This window comes from Rhincodon typus, chromosome 28 (assembly GCF_021869965.1).
Source record: "Rhincodon typus isolate 14 chromosome 28, sRhiTyp1.1, whole genome shotgun sequence".
NCBI classification, from domain to species: Eukaryota; Metazoa; Chordata; class Chondrichthyes; order Orectolobiformes; family Rhincodontidae; genus Rhincodon; species Rhincodon typus.
In genome coordinates, this window is record NC_063359.1 from 15,241,296 (window position 1) to 15,256,013 (window position 14,718).

The 14,718-nt window shown below is 39.4% G+C and overlaps 1 protein-coding gene across 2 annotated transcripts in view; it reads right to left on the bottom strand.

The window, feature by feature from the left end:
* Positions 1 to 14,718, bottom strand: part of man1b1b (mannosidase, alpha, class 1B, member 1b) — a 48,685-nt gene that overhangs the window by 28,022 nt on the left and 5,945 nt on the right. For both annotated transcript variants that reach the window (XM_020527284.2, XM_020527283.2), the window contains exons 3-6: positions 13,510 to 13,618; positions 7,481 to 7,581; positions 4,078 to 4,235; positions 1,120 to 1,217 (exon numbers count right to left, since the gene is read on the bottom strand). In XM_020527284.2, the coding sequence (XP_020382873.1) occupies positions 1,120 to 1,217; positions 4,078 to 4,235; positions 7,481 to 7,581; positions 13,510 to 13,618 (466 nt within the window). The remainder of the gene's footprint in view (positions 1 to 1,119; positions 1,218 to 4,077; positions 4,236 to 7,480; positions 7,582 to 13,509; positions 13,619 to 14,718) is intronic.

Here is a 14,718-nt window from a genome sequence, read left to right on the forward strand (position 1 = left end):
TCTCTCCCTATTTATTTCAGAACCCCCTTCCCCTCCCCCATTTCTGATGAAGGGTCTAGGCCCGAAACGTCAGCCTTTCTGCTCCTATGATGCTGCTTGGCCTGCTGTGTTCATCCAGCCCTGCACCTTGTTATCTCTGCTGAAAGTATATGCTGCCTTTGAAAAGCAGCAGTTAGATCAATGTCTCTGCAGGTGAATATCAAAGGAACTAGATATTCGAAGTAGCCAGTGACACTGTGGGTGGTTGATCTGCAACTCAAAATAGTTAAGTACTGATAATGCAAGATATGAAATCTGGTATTATAACATTAATAATTTTATTCCTGTTCAAGACAGCAAACAGATAATTATCTACCTACTGCTGCATTGTCCAAACACAGATAACACAGTAGGAAAGGATTATTTACCAGAAACAGTTCGAGGCACAGTCCACTTGATAGAAAATAGCTAACGAGGAATATTAAATGTTCATTTTCTAGAATATAAACTGAGTAAATAGAAAAAAAAGCCTAACAAGGCCAACCAAGGAAAGCACTACCAAATCTATGATGTTGCTATACAGTGAGTCAATGACTCTGGTGTTGCAATAGTGAGAGAATATACGAGTGTTGAACATCTCTAAGAATCAGAAAGAGATCAGCTCAGGAAAAATTGTGTCTTTTTACAAAAAAAAAACATTTTTGCCCATAAAATTAAACGCTCTCCTCAGACATGATTACTTAAATAAGCAAATGCACACCTCAAAATAAAATTCAGGTTTCAAACTTGCTAAACTGACAGACTCCAAGAATCCAGATAATAAACTAAACGGCATTGTCTGGTCAATATCTCAGGTGGCAAGACTGTTTAATTTTTCACTAATTCAAGTACCTCAGATTCCAAATTAATCCCGAGGTTTCTGAAATTCTTCAATTTGATATCTACTCCAATTTTAGCTACATCACAGTGATTAAGTATAGCTAACCAAAAGTTTAAACCTTGGCACAATCTTTCAGACTGATCTACCTGTCCTCAATTCTTCAGTTCTTCATTGTTAGTTAATTACTCTGTAGACTATAATGACATTAGACTGAAAGGTTTTAACAACCAGTATGCACGTTTTTAATATGGTCATGCTACCTGGTTCTTTGATGGTTTCATTAGGGACAGGCTCCCCTTTTTTTGTGTCAGGTAAAGCTGGATTAACTTGCTCAGGTTCAATCTTCATTCCACGCCAGCTGTAAGTAAAGACATGATGCTTATTGGTAGGTTGCTTCTGTACGAGTGCAGAGAAAGCATGGTTGAGGAAAAAACAGTGCAGGAGATCACAGTCAGAATTGAACAGAGTCAAGGAAAGAAACTTCAAACCAACATCATAATCACAGAGGGAGCGGCCTGTTGGGTGCCTACACATCATTTGTACGTTTTTTTCATTGTTTTTTCGTTGATTCTTCAACTGGTGGCAATTTTAAGTATGTTTTGGATTGCTACGATACTAATATTCCAATTCCAGTATTTTCAGTTAACTATTTTATCATCTCAGTCTTTAAAAATCAGATTAGCAAAACATGATGGAGTAGCAATGTCACTGGACTAGTAATCCAGAAGTAATGAAAATAAAAAATGCTAGGAAATTTTATCACGTCTGGCAGCATCTTTGGAGAGAGAAACAGAGTTAACATTCTAAGTCTGATTTGACTCTTCAGAACTGAAGTCATATCAGACTTGAAACATTAACTTTTCTTCTCTCCACAGCTGCTGCCAGATCTGCTGAGTTTCACCAGTACTTCCTGTATTTCCAGCATGTGTAGCATTTTTGCTTTTATTGTAATAATTTATTATAGCAATCACAAAATGGCACCGATCTTGAATTTTACTGTTTTTCTAACTGTAAAATACACATGACAATAAAATCATTCGTTCATAATCCAGAGACCAAGGTTAAGGTTTGGGGAGATGGGCTCAAATCCCACTTTGGCTGCTCCTGGGACTTAAATTCAATTAATTGAATCTGGAATTAAAAATGAGTCTCAGGAGTGGTGACCATGAAAATATCACTTACCATAAAAACCAACCGGTTTCACTAACGTCCTTTAGGAAGGAAATCTACTGTCCTTCTTTGGTCTGATATTCACGTGACTCCAGAACCACAGCAATGTGATTGACTCTTAACTGCCCTCTGAAGACACTCAATTGCAGGGAAAACAGTGAGGGATGGGCAACCAGTGCTGATCCCCTACCAGCAACACTCACAACCCATGAACAAATATTAAAAAACATGTTCTATAATTCTTTCTCTGGCCTATTTAAAGTCAGTGTTAAATGTTTTCATGGTCAGCATTTCAGCGATTTGAGAGGACACTGAATTTGCCATGGCAGAACGGGATGCAATGGTTCCTCACTGGTCTATGTGGGAACTCAGCATTAGCATTTGCCCTAGATATTGATGTACTTAGGGAGCGCCACCAGTTGCTGTTTCCCAAGGTTTGGAAACTGTTAAGTATTTGGCAGCATTGCAATTCATCCAGGGGATGAGGAAGCAAGTGACTACTGGAGGAAAATACAGATAGTGCTGAGGAGTAATGAGTCCTTTGAAGATGCAGCAGGCATCAAACACCCTGTAGCCTGGATGGCTGGAATGCACACAGGGAAAAAAAAGTGTAGAGAAGTCGTAATGAATTTGTTAGTTAAGGACATAGGCATTTCTGCAACCACAAGCATGTTGTTTCCTTGGTGATAAAGTAAACAGAACAGGTAAGACACCTGAGGGAACAGCCAGAAGTGGTGATCCATGTTGAAAAGCATTACTTAAATACAGGAACTGTTGAGATAATTCAGGCAACCTTTCAGACCCCACAAAAGAGATTTAGGAACAAGACCCCAAATCTCGTAATCCCACTTCTGCTTCCCAACGCCGTATATGAGTGAGTATTAAAACATGAAGAAAATGAAGACAAATGCATGGTTGGAGAAGTGGCGCAGGAAGAAAGCATTAAAATTCTTGTGTATGAGCAGGTTCTAAGAAAGAGGAAACTGTACAAGATGGAATGATTGTGACTATGCAGAGCCAGGACCGATGTCCTTGCTGAGAGTTTAACTTGTCCTGCAGGAGAAGGTATAAATTAATTTTGCTTGACTTGGTGCATGGCTGGAATTTAAAAATGGGACCGGCACCAGGAATTCCGAAAGTTCCAAGCAGTGGAGAGTACTTCTATCATTGCTGAGCGAAAGGTAGGTAGTTGTACTGGGGGTTTACGTTCAGGGATCTGCAGATGCTTAGGAGTTGGGTACGGCAAGTAAATGCAGCTGTAGTTTCATGCGGGAGAGGGTGGTGCACAGCTAATGAGACCAGCTGCACAAAACAGCATGGGAAAATTCACTAAGGCTCATAGAGAGAAACCCTCCATGAAATTCGCTGAAATTGACAGTCAGTTTCTGGCAAAATTCAGTCCACAGACATAGAAGTGGAAAGAAAACAGCTGATTAATGATTATAGTGAAGAAAAAGCACAGGCATTTCAAACAGGCTGGGGACAGAAGAGAGGTGGGAAACAAATATCAAGGATCTAATCCGAAAAGTTGCAAGTAAAGGCAAGCCTAAAAAACTTAATTTTGCTTCATAGCTTCAAGATTTTTCAAAAACCAGTGGGGTATATCTAAAATTATGCCCAGTTCTACAGCCAAGTGTTACATGTTCAGATTTCAGAAGAACTTGGACTTTATAAATACATGCATGAGTTATTAAGTGAAAATAAGTGTTTTACACAAAAGAGAAAACAAACTTCTGGAAAGCAGCTTTAGTAACAGCAAAGACGAAAGAATTCCATTTGAGATCAGAAGGGATCAATGTAAAAAGACCTTTTAATGAGAAGACAACTTCCATTGCTTATATTTATCAAAACTAGAAAAAGAAAACATGTTTTACAGAATGGAAAGAAACAAGAAACAATATTTTCAATGCTCTACAGACAGCACAGACATCCACATGTAGTGATCCAGCCATTCCACTGTGGCTGGACTTGTGATTATGAAAATGAAGAACGTGCATCTTGAAGGACACTGATAAAACACGAGTGGTGCTAGGGTATTATTCAAGTACCTGATCGTAATATCTTTCTCCTCCTCCTGGTCATTGGGTATGACTTGAGCTTCATTTTCTTCCTTATTGATTTTGGGTTCCTCTGCATTTTCTTTCTTTGATAATCTCTTCTGTAAAAATGGTGGTCCTCTCTTATTCAGATTTGGTCTTCGAGGTTTCTGGATTAAAAGACACCCAACTGCTAAAGAGTGGCTAATATAACTCCTATAACTCTATATTTGTCATAGAAAAGGAAATATCTGTATCTATACCAGCTCTGTTCAGTCCATGAAAAAGAATATCATTTACTGATCCAAAATAAGCTATAATTCATGATTACAATTCATAATTTTATGTTACTAAGAAAAACATGTTATTTAACACTCCAACAATGAATACAAATACATTTCTGCTTTATTAAAATTATTATTAATGAATGTACAATTGCCCAAATCTTTGATAGAATATTAAGCAACAGCAGATCATAAAAGTAGTAAATTTTTTTTTATTTCTTCCTTCCCAGGATGTGGGTGTTGCTGGCAAGGCTATTATTTATTGTCCATCGATAATTACCCTGGAGGAGGTGGTAGTGAGCTGCCTTGCAGAACTAATACAGCCCATGTGATGAAGGTATTTGCAGCATTGTTCAACTGGGAGCTTCAGCATTTTGATCCAGAGTCACCTGACAAACATCTATATTTCCTAAGTCAAGGTGGAGTCAAATTTATAGATGGCAATATTCTAGTACCTGCTGGCTTGTTCTCCCAATTAGTAATGATCACAGGTTTTGTAGGTGCTGTCAAAGAAACATCGACAGGTTGCTGCAGTTCATCTTGGAGATGATATATACTGCTGCCACTGTACACTGGTTTTGAAGGGAGTGAACCTTTAAGATTATGGATGGGGTACTGATCAAGCAAGATAGTTTGTTCTGGATGACGAGTTTTTTAAGTGTTGATGGAGCAGGATTCATTCTGATAAGTGAAGATTATTCCATCAATTGCACTGCTGACTTGTGCCTTGCAGCTAGCGGACTGACTTTAGGAAGACAAGAGCTGAGTTACTTACAGTCAGAGTCATAGAGCCATACAGCACTGAAACAGACTGGTTTAACTCATCGGTTCAACTCATCCTCAACAACTAGATATCCCAATCTCAACTAGTCCCATTTGGCCCATATCCCTCTAAACCCTTCCTATTCATACATCCATCTAGATGCCTATTAGGCGTTGTAATTGCACCTGCCTGCACCACTTCCTCTGGCAACTCCTACCATACACGCACCACCCTCTGCGTGAAAATGTTATCCCTCACATCCTTTTTAAACAATTCCCCTCTCACCTGAAATCTGTGCCCTCTGGTTTTGGACTCCCCCACCACAGGAAAAATACCTTAGCTTTCCACCCTATCCATGCCTCTCATGATTTTATAAACCTCTGTAAGGTCAACCCTCAGCCTCCGACACTCCAGGGTAGAAAGCCGCAAACTATTCAGCCTCTCCTTATAACTCAAACCCTCCAGTCCCAGCAACATCCTTGTGAATCTTTTCTGTATCCTCTCCAGTTTAACAACATCCTTCTTACAGATGGGGGACTTGAATTGTAAAAAGTACGCTAAAAATGTACACTAAAATCACCAATATTCCGTCCCAACTCCTATACTCAATGTTCTTAACAATGAAGACAAGCATGCCAAATGCCTTCTTCACCACCCTGTCTACCTGTGACTCCACTTTCAAGGAACCATGCAACTAAACCCCAGGTCTCTTTGTTCGGCAACACTTCCAGGGCCCTACCTTGCCTTACGAAAATGCAACACCTCACACTTATCTGAATTAAACTCGATCTGCCACTCCTTGGCCCATTGGCCCATACCCAGCCTCTGATCTGCTCTTGCTGTCCCAATACATTAATATGGTTGATTTATTTGAATTTCTGCTCAACTATCTTTTGTGTACGTTTGGACCACAGCTGAGACATGGTCTGCGACTAAGTAGTCCAGGCAGAAACCAAATCGAGTTTCAGTAAACAGCTCATTGTTGAGTAAGCACCACTTGATAGCACTATTGATAATACCATCCATTACTTCGCTGATGATTAAGAACAAGCTGATAGGACAGCAATGGATGGATTGGATTCGTCCTGCTTTTTGTGGACTGGACAATTTTCCACTTCAATGGGTACGTGCCAATGTTGCAGATGTACTGAACAACTTGATTAGAAGTAACTTGTTTGGGAGCACAGGTCTTCAGCACTGCAGCTAAGGACTTACCAGGACCCATAGCCTTTGCCATATCCAGTATAATCAGCAGCTTCTTGATATGACATTAATGAACTGAATTGGCTGAAGTCTGGTTTCTGTAATAGCGGGGAAAGGAGGCCGAGATGAATCACCCTTTCGGCATTTCTGGCTGAGGGTGGCTGCTACTGCTTCATGCTGGTCTTACGCATGCACCCACTGGCTGGACTGTCATTGAGGAGGGGGATGTCATCAGTTGTTTAAATCCCCACCAGAACTGACAACTTGATGAGGCAAGACTACTGAGCTTTAAATGATCTGTTCATTGTGGGATCACTCAGATTGGCCAAATGCATGCTGACTCCAGTTCTAGTATGCATTTAATTCTGTGTTACTACATTGCCAGGCAGACTAGTATTTTTAGGTATGCCTGGTGTTGCTTCCAGCATGTATTTTTTTGAAATTCTCCTTGAACCAGAACCATTCAAATTTTGGAAAGTGAAAAATACATTCTGTGGCAGACTACAGTGCTACTGTTGCTAACGACTCATACATGCACAATTATGAGCTGCTAGATCAATCTGAACCTGTCCTATTTAGCACAATGATAATGCAAAGTAACAAGAAGGAAACTGCCCTCAAGTGTGAAGACAAGATCTCGTCGCCTCAAAAACTGGGAGATTATCATTCTTCCTGACATTGCCATGGATTCCATCATCCACGAGGGGTGAGAATGAAGGAATCAGGAGACTTGTTCACCAGTCCAGTCAGGCAGCTATGCCCTTCACAACTCGGCCAGCTCAGTGCTACCAAGCCACTCCTGGCGATAAATACTGAGGCCCTGCACCCAATTATTTTCTGTGCCCCAAGGAAAAAACACTTAATATGACAAGGAAATAAAGCTGATAGTTTTCACTTTCCTATACTTTGAAATAAATCCTTTTACTGAATGTGAGTTACATGCTAGGCAGTGAGTAACCTTGGGGTTTTTTTAAAGACTCAACTGGTAATTTAGTTCCTCTGACTAGTTCACTATCTTCTCCAAGACAGTTTTCTGCCATCATCAGTACTTACAACTCAAACAAATAGCCTTGGTTATGTCCAATATTCTGTGAAACTCAAAGTAGCCATAATAAACTTAATGCGAGATTTGATTACAACCACTTCTAACTGGTTGTTCAGTTACCTGTGGCTGTGTGATAGCCGGTGCCTTGGGTAATAGCACAGCCACTCTTGGGCCAACTGCTGGCTCAGCTTGCTTCAACTCTCCATTGTGGTAACTTTCAACTGCAAAACACAAATAAACATGCTTTTAACATTTTAACAAGCTTTAGTACAATCCATTACGTATACTCCCCGGAAAACCAAGGCACAGTCTCACACTTCAACGTTTGAACTTGTCATTGCTGAAAAATTAATCTCAACGAATTGTTTGTGATGTTTGATGCTCAAGTTGGTCAACTGAGGCAGTGCCAATCTTAGAACTAATCCAAGCCAACAGCTCCTGAAATTGAGCAGTCACCCAGTCCCAAAATGACATTCATTGTTGCCAGGGAAACAAGTAAATTAGAGAGAGAGGAAAACTGCAGCAAACACAGGAAAGCAGCAGCAGGGTTTCAAAGATAACTACTTCTGTTGTTACTTGACATTGACCATAATAAGGATGGCTGCTCCTTAATGCTAATTAAGAAAATATTTCCCTTGCTCCACCACTTAAAACTACACATGAAATGACCAATTGCAAATTCTCAATTTATATACCACAGGAGCAATATTTCGCAAACTGAAGTCTTCCAGGGATTATGCCAGTGATGCTCCATGTTTTCACAAACCATTTTGTCAAAGACTGTGCAATTTACATCTACAAATCCGAATGTCAACATCTTTAAGATTACAATTAATAAATATATTGTGCTACTTTGCCAGGAAAAAAGTTGCAAATACCTTTGTAGTATATTCTAATATAAAATATGTAAAAGTTAGAAAGGCATGGAAAAGATCGAATCTAATTTTAATACTGATGCACTTTAGTTCACAGAGAAGCTTATTTGGCAGAGGTAAAATCAAATTCCTCCCTATGCCCTCGCTTCCTGAAATATCACAGTATTTTCTAATACAAAGGTAGATAAACAACACAAGCTACAATCAACTTTTAGCAAGCAAACAAGAGTACTGACCATCTTTAGCCGTTAAGAATGCATGTCGTAATTGCAAACTCACTGCTCTGTGTATGTTTTTGTACATGCCCTGTATTTCACTTAACTTTATTTAAAATTCCTCTGAGATTTGATGGTTAATTGAAGTCCATTAAGAATGCATAGAAATATCATACAGGTGAGTAAGGCAGAACAAAGGAAACTGGCCATTATTGAGAAATTCAGGCAGGATAGAATACAAACACATCAATCCCAAATCTATATTCACTGAAGTTTGTAATTCTATGACAATCACATGATGATCCGAGGAAAATTTTTTTTGGACTTGCACGTGAACTATGCACTGCTAGAACCATGGGATATGAAAAGAAATACTGCAAATAAAAACCCTTATCCGAGTTCCTTGACATAAGAAAACTGGGGATGACATGCACAAAAGACAAGTATTCATTCACTAGCATGTCATATGACAATAAGGCTTCAATTCTTTTGGTATAATAAAATTGTGTTATTAATCAGGAACATTTACCAACTTTGCATTAAGCACAGCAATGTAAAATTTCAATAACTTAAACTGAGCACCCTTCCTTTAATTAAGTACAGCTCCTGATCTGTAACTGCATAAAGCTTTAAACAGTTACAGAAAAGCACATGAAGAAAGAAAAGAGAATGTGCATGCAGTACCTTCATTGGAATACAGGAACAAGTGGTTCCTTGAACCTGTCCTCCAATGGCTACTATTGAAGCCTAGAATACTGTTTGTTTTACTTACTGCTCCTTCTACATGTGCTGCTATTTTTAAAGACGTATACATGTACACACCAAGATTTCTCTATTCCTGCACATCCTTTGAAATAGTTGTCCCATATTTAATACTGCTCTCCACGTTCTTGGTACCAAAAATTGTATGCTCCACAGTGAACTTGGCTGCTGCCTATTGCTCACTCAATCAACATGTCAATGTCCTTTGAAGTTCTACACTGCCCTCAACACAGTTAACAATGTTCCAAAGTTTTATACTATTTGCAAACTTTGAAACTGTCTTCTGCATTCTAACGTCCAGATCATTATATTTGAAAAAAGGGGCCCATGTGGTACTCTATTACAAAACTTCATCCTGAACTATTCTTGAAGAATACCCATTAACCACTACTATTTCCTGTCATTGAGCCAATTGTGTGTCCATGTTGCTACTGTCCCTTTTACTCGACAAGCTCTAACTTTTCTCAACAGTCTATTGAGTGGTACTATATCAAACGCCTTATGGAAGGCCACGTGCACAACATTAACAGAAGTGTCCTCATCAACTCTCTGTTACATTCTCAAAAAATTCAGCAAGTTAGTTGGATTCAATTTTCCCTCAACAAATCCATGCTGGCTCTTCCAAATTAACTCATCTTGCCCCTCCCTCTCTTCAAATCCTGAGAAAATTGAAAGATTTTAGTGTCTATGCATTTTCCACTCACACTTCCTTCAAATGTTCGTGGATGCATCTCATCTAGTCCTAGCGCCCTATCAACGTTAAGCACCGAGCACAGAGTTTCCTCCTCTGTCACCGTGACCGGGGCAGATGCAAAGTATTCAATTAATACCTCTGCCACACTTTCTGCTTCCATGTGTAAAGCCTATGTTTGGTCCCTAATTGGCCTGATTATTCCTTTTGCCACCTTTTTACCATTCATGTGCTTTTAGAAGACTTTGTGGTTGCTCCATGTTGAATGCCAGTCCTTTCTCATAATTCCTCTTCACTTCTCTTATTTGCCTTTTGCACCTCCCTTCTGAACTTTTTGAACTCAGCTTGGCTATCAATTGTATTTTCTACCTGACGCTGGTCATAACCACACTCTTTCTTCTTTAACATAATTTCCATCTCCTTTAGCATCTAGGGAGATCCAGATTTGTTTAACTCACTTTTCCCTTTCAAGGGAATATAGTTTAGCAAAACAGAAATTAACAGCATCTGGGGATTAGTTTGCTACCATTTGTTGTTAATGGTGATACGTCAGACTATTTCCAAACTTCAAGGCCTGCATTCACAAAGTGCTGTGAGGTAAAAGTTTCTACAGTACCCCGTTACTGTCAGATGACGATCCTACAGTGCTTTAGCAGAGGCATGGGAGTAGGTCTCCATCCCGTCCTCTTGGCCGGGCTGGATGTGTGGTGCAGGGAGACTACAGGAGAGGAAAATAAGGAAGAAATAGATAAGATTTACTTTTCAAAAGCTACACATGGGCTTCATAAACATCACACTTGTTTGGCCATAAAGATTAATTCTGTGTAAACTAATAACAGTATGAACACACATGCCTTGGATTCTTGTGAATTGTTTGGTTTGCACCTCATGAGGTTGCCCTTGCATTTGACTGGATACTTGCAGCTTCCCCCTCATGATTCCATTCAGTCAGACTCAGAGGAGATGTTAAACAGAACAAAGTACTTGATGCACTGACAGAGTTGAGGCACGTGGCCTATGCCTGACTCCCTACCAATTTACATTCAAACCTGACTGCTGAGAAGAATTGCCATTCAATTCATTCCCCACCCTGGCAACAAAAAGTAGCACTCAGAGTCATAAAGCCATACAGCAGGAAACAGACCCTTCAGTCCAACCAGTCTATGCCAAACACAATTCCAAACTAAACTCATCCCACCTGCCGGCTCCTGGCCATATTCCTCCAAACCTTTCCTATTCGTGTACTTACTAACGGTCTTTTAAACATTGTCATTGTGCTGCATCCTCTACTTTCTCTGGAAGTTCATTCCACCCACAAACCACCTACTGTGTAAAAAAATTTGCCCCCCATGTCTTTTTTAAATCTCTCTCCTCTCACCTTAAAATATGCCCCCAGTCTTGAAATCCCTGCACCCCAGAGAAAAGACATCCACCATTAAATTATCTATACCCCTCATGATTTTATAAACCTCTGTTAGGTCACCTAACAACGTCCTACTTTCCAGTGGAAAAATGTCCTAGTCTATCCAGCCTTTCTTTATAAGTCAAACCTTCCATACCCAGCAACATCCTAGTAAATCTCTTCTGAACCTCTCTAGCTTAATAATATCCTCCCTTTAATAGGGCAACAGAACTGGACACAGTACTGCAGAAGAGGCCTCACCAATGTCCTATACAACCTCAACATGACATCCCAACTCTTATACTCAAAGGACTGAGCAATGAAGACAAGTGTGCTAAATGCTTCTTCAATAGGCCTGATGGGATGAGAAAATTGCAATGTGTTAAAATCAAATAGGTGGAGCCGATGCACATCATTTGCAACATTTCAGCATTTGTTGACTTGTTTTCTTCATTTTGTTAATGGTACAAAGGACAGCCTTTTCTTCAGAGACACCACTGGTATAACATGATACAGTCAAGCCCCCAGCGTGCTGTAGCAAACAGTTATAACAAGATTTGGAATTTGCAACTTTCCCATTCATGACTTCAGTCAGTGCAATTATGAGGAGATGCCAAACAGAATGATTTACCAAAGGGGCAAGAAACAAAAACTTACAAAAAAAAAAAATCAACATGAGAACAAACGACTACAGCCAACCACTATGGGCCTCACAGAAAGAAAAAAGAAATGAAGGGAAATATATTATAATTAATTTCTTTTAATTTGAATTTTGTGTTTTTTTGCATAAATAATTCAAAATTTTACAGCAGATTTCAGTGATGTTAATAAAATGTACAGGAGGGCCTTTTTGCAAATGAGTTCAACACATATTTAACAGACAGTTTCAAGTAAGCACTTTCACATTAAGAGTAGGCTGCATTAACATTTCACTATTATTCAGTCTGCACAAATCTACCTTCTGGGCCACTTATCAGCTAGTCTAACCTTTCACAGCTGAGCTAAAAGTAAAACCTGCTGCCAATGGAGTTTAGTCTGCAGCAGCAGACTAAACGCACTGCAAAAGTTCAGGCTGTGGAAGTTAAAACCAGTTCAAGAAGCTAAATGCAAACAATGGAGAGGAAAGAACAGCAATGGCCTCAAGACGTTCTCCCTTAATATATTTAAAGAATGTTACAGAAATTGGAACTAAAAACAGAAAATGCTGGAAATACTCAGAAGGTCGGGCAGCATCAATGGAGAGAGAGAGAAAAAGAGTTAACAGTTTGCAGTCAGTGAAGCAGCAGAGCTTGCGATTTATCATGCTAACAGATCCCTACAAGCCTTCGATGAAGCTTTGAATATGAATTTTCACCATCTCATCTCATGACCATTTCTAGGATAGAACCCACATCAGGGGATACATTACCCCTGACAGTAAAACCAAAACCGAGGAAACAGAATTTAATTTTATTTAATGTTAGAATTGGCACATAAAGCAAAACAAAGATTGAGAAAAAAACAGAAATAAGGGACAGATATACAAAAGGCAGAAGGAATAGTAAAAATTAAAATCTCCAACATTAAGAAAATTCTGAAGAACTTGGCAACATCAATTTATCAGGGACAGAGGAGTTGTTTGACAGCACTTACCACAAGCATGGCATTCAAAATTCACTTATACATGAAGACACTTGCCCCAACATTTTCTAGTGTGTTTAGTCAGTAACTACTGAATCAGTATCCCAAACTTCACCTGCTGCATTGATTTCAGCATTGTTTCTGCAGCTAGGGCTGATATGTATTCCTCCACAGGATGTGCTTTAACTCAGGCTACAATATTTTGGATTTCCATTTTTAAACACACATACACAGGCTCAGGAAGTTGCTGTCACATTTACTCTATAATAATAACAATAATGAGCACTGCTAACCTTACTATACTACTTCATGCAAAATCAAGGCCAATGTTCAAGCTCTAACCAAAAGTTATGACATTAACTCTGTTTCTCCCTCCACTGATACAGCCTGACTTGCTGAGTATTTATATTTGCTTCTGTTTGAACTCAATTGCATACATTTCCCCTGAACATACGCCTAACATAAAAAAATTGCATCATTATCACCTCAATACCTTTAAGCAAAATTGTCCTATCATTGTGGAACCGTGCTCAAACTGGCAGCATAAGAAAAACTCCAGTCCAAAAGGCTGGGAGGGTTCCTACCTTGCCATCGTTCAGACAGGTTAGGGTATGCTGCAATACCACAAACAACCATGAAGACAAACAGGAATGCAATTAGGCTCCGCTGCAATCTTGATAGCTGTTTCCATTTCTAGTTTGAAAAGTGAATTGTATTTAAAAAGATATAGAACACTGGAATTGATGTAGTTATCTGGTAACTTGTGATGACAAATTCTTAACAGTAAACATGTCAAAATAAAAGTTACTTTCCCAGGTCTCAGGAGAATATTATTTTAATCAGGTAAATTTATTTTATTTTACACTGAGATTTGCAAACACAGCATCCCTCCCCAGAGAGCAGGCTGCAGAGTGACTTAGACCATCAAAGACAACAATTAATCATCCATCAGGAGATGGACAAGCTTAGCATGAATCGATTGTCACTCATTTTGTCTCCTTGCTGGTTCAAAAAAAGTATCTATCCTCTTTTCAGCAAGATCTAAGTCAAGGTCAGCAACAGATTTGCACAATCTCCGCAAAGTACTGCTTTTACTCCATATGAAAAACTCTTTTCAGGTCAAGGGTGCAAGGTTACAAAGTAGTTCATCCAATTTTAGACTCCAAATACTCAGTACTATTTGTACCTCCGTGGTGCGTTTGAAAACAAACTTTGTCATCGAATCCTGACTGACATTTTCACTGCCCTCACCCAGGTTTATTGTGGCTAATCATAAAACCCAGGTTAGATCAGGAATTGAAACTGTGTCTTACCGGTCACTATACTAAACCTGCACCCAGAGCAATCAAAGAATTTCAAATCATAAGGACTGACAACTAGTTTTTGAAGCCCAGATACAGCAACACTGGCCAGGCTCTCATTTCGGATATTTTCAGCATCTGCTGGATTCATCCATCATTGATAACAGAACACATTGTCATTTTTTTGGTATCAGTGATAGGCGCAAATTAATGGGATTGTATTCATGGTCACCAAAGGTTATGGCACATCCGTGTAGTCCACAAATGCCAGGGACATGAACCCATGAACTAGGTCTGTGGGAGACCTTAGCAAACCAAGGCAACATTTTTCTCACAGCTACAGGACGTATAATTCATATTGGCAAAGGCAGTTTTGTGAAAGCACAGGGCAGCGGCACACATTAATTCTACAAATTTCTCTCTGCTGTTTCCAATCATAAGGTAGCACAGTTAAGTGAGAGATAGTAGGAACTGCAGATGCTGGAGAATCTG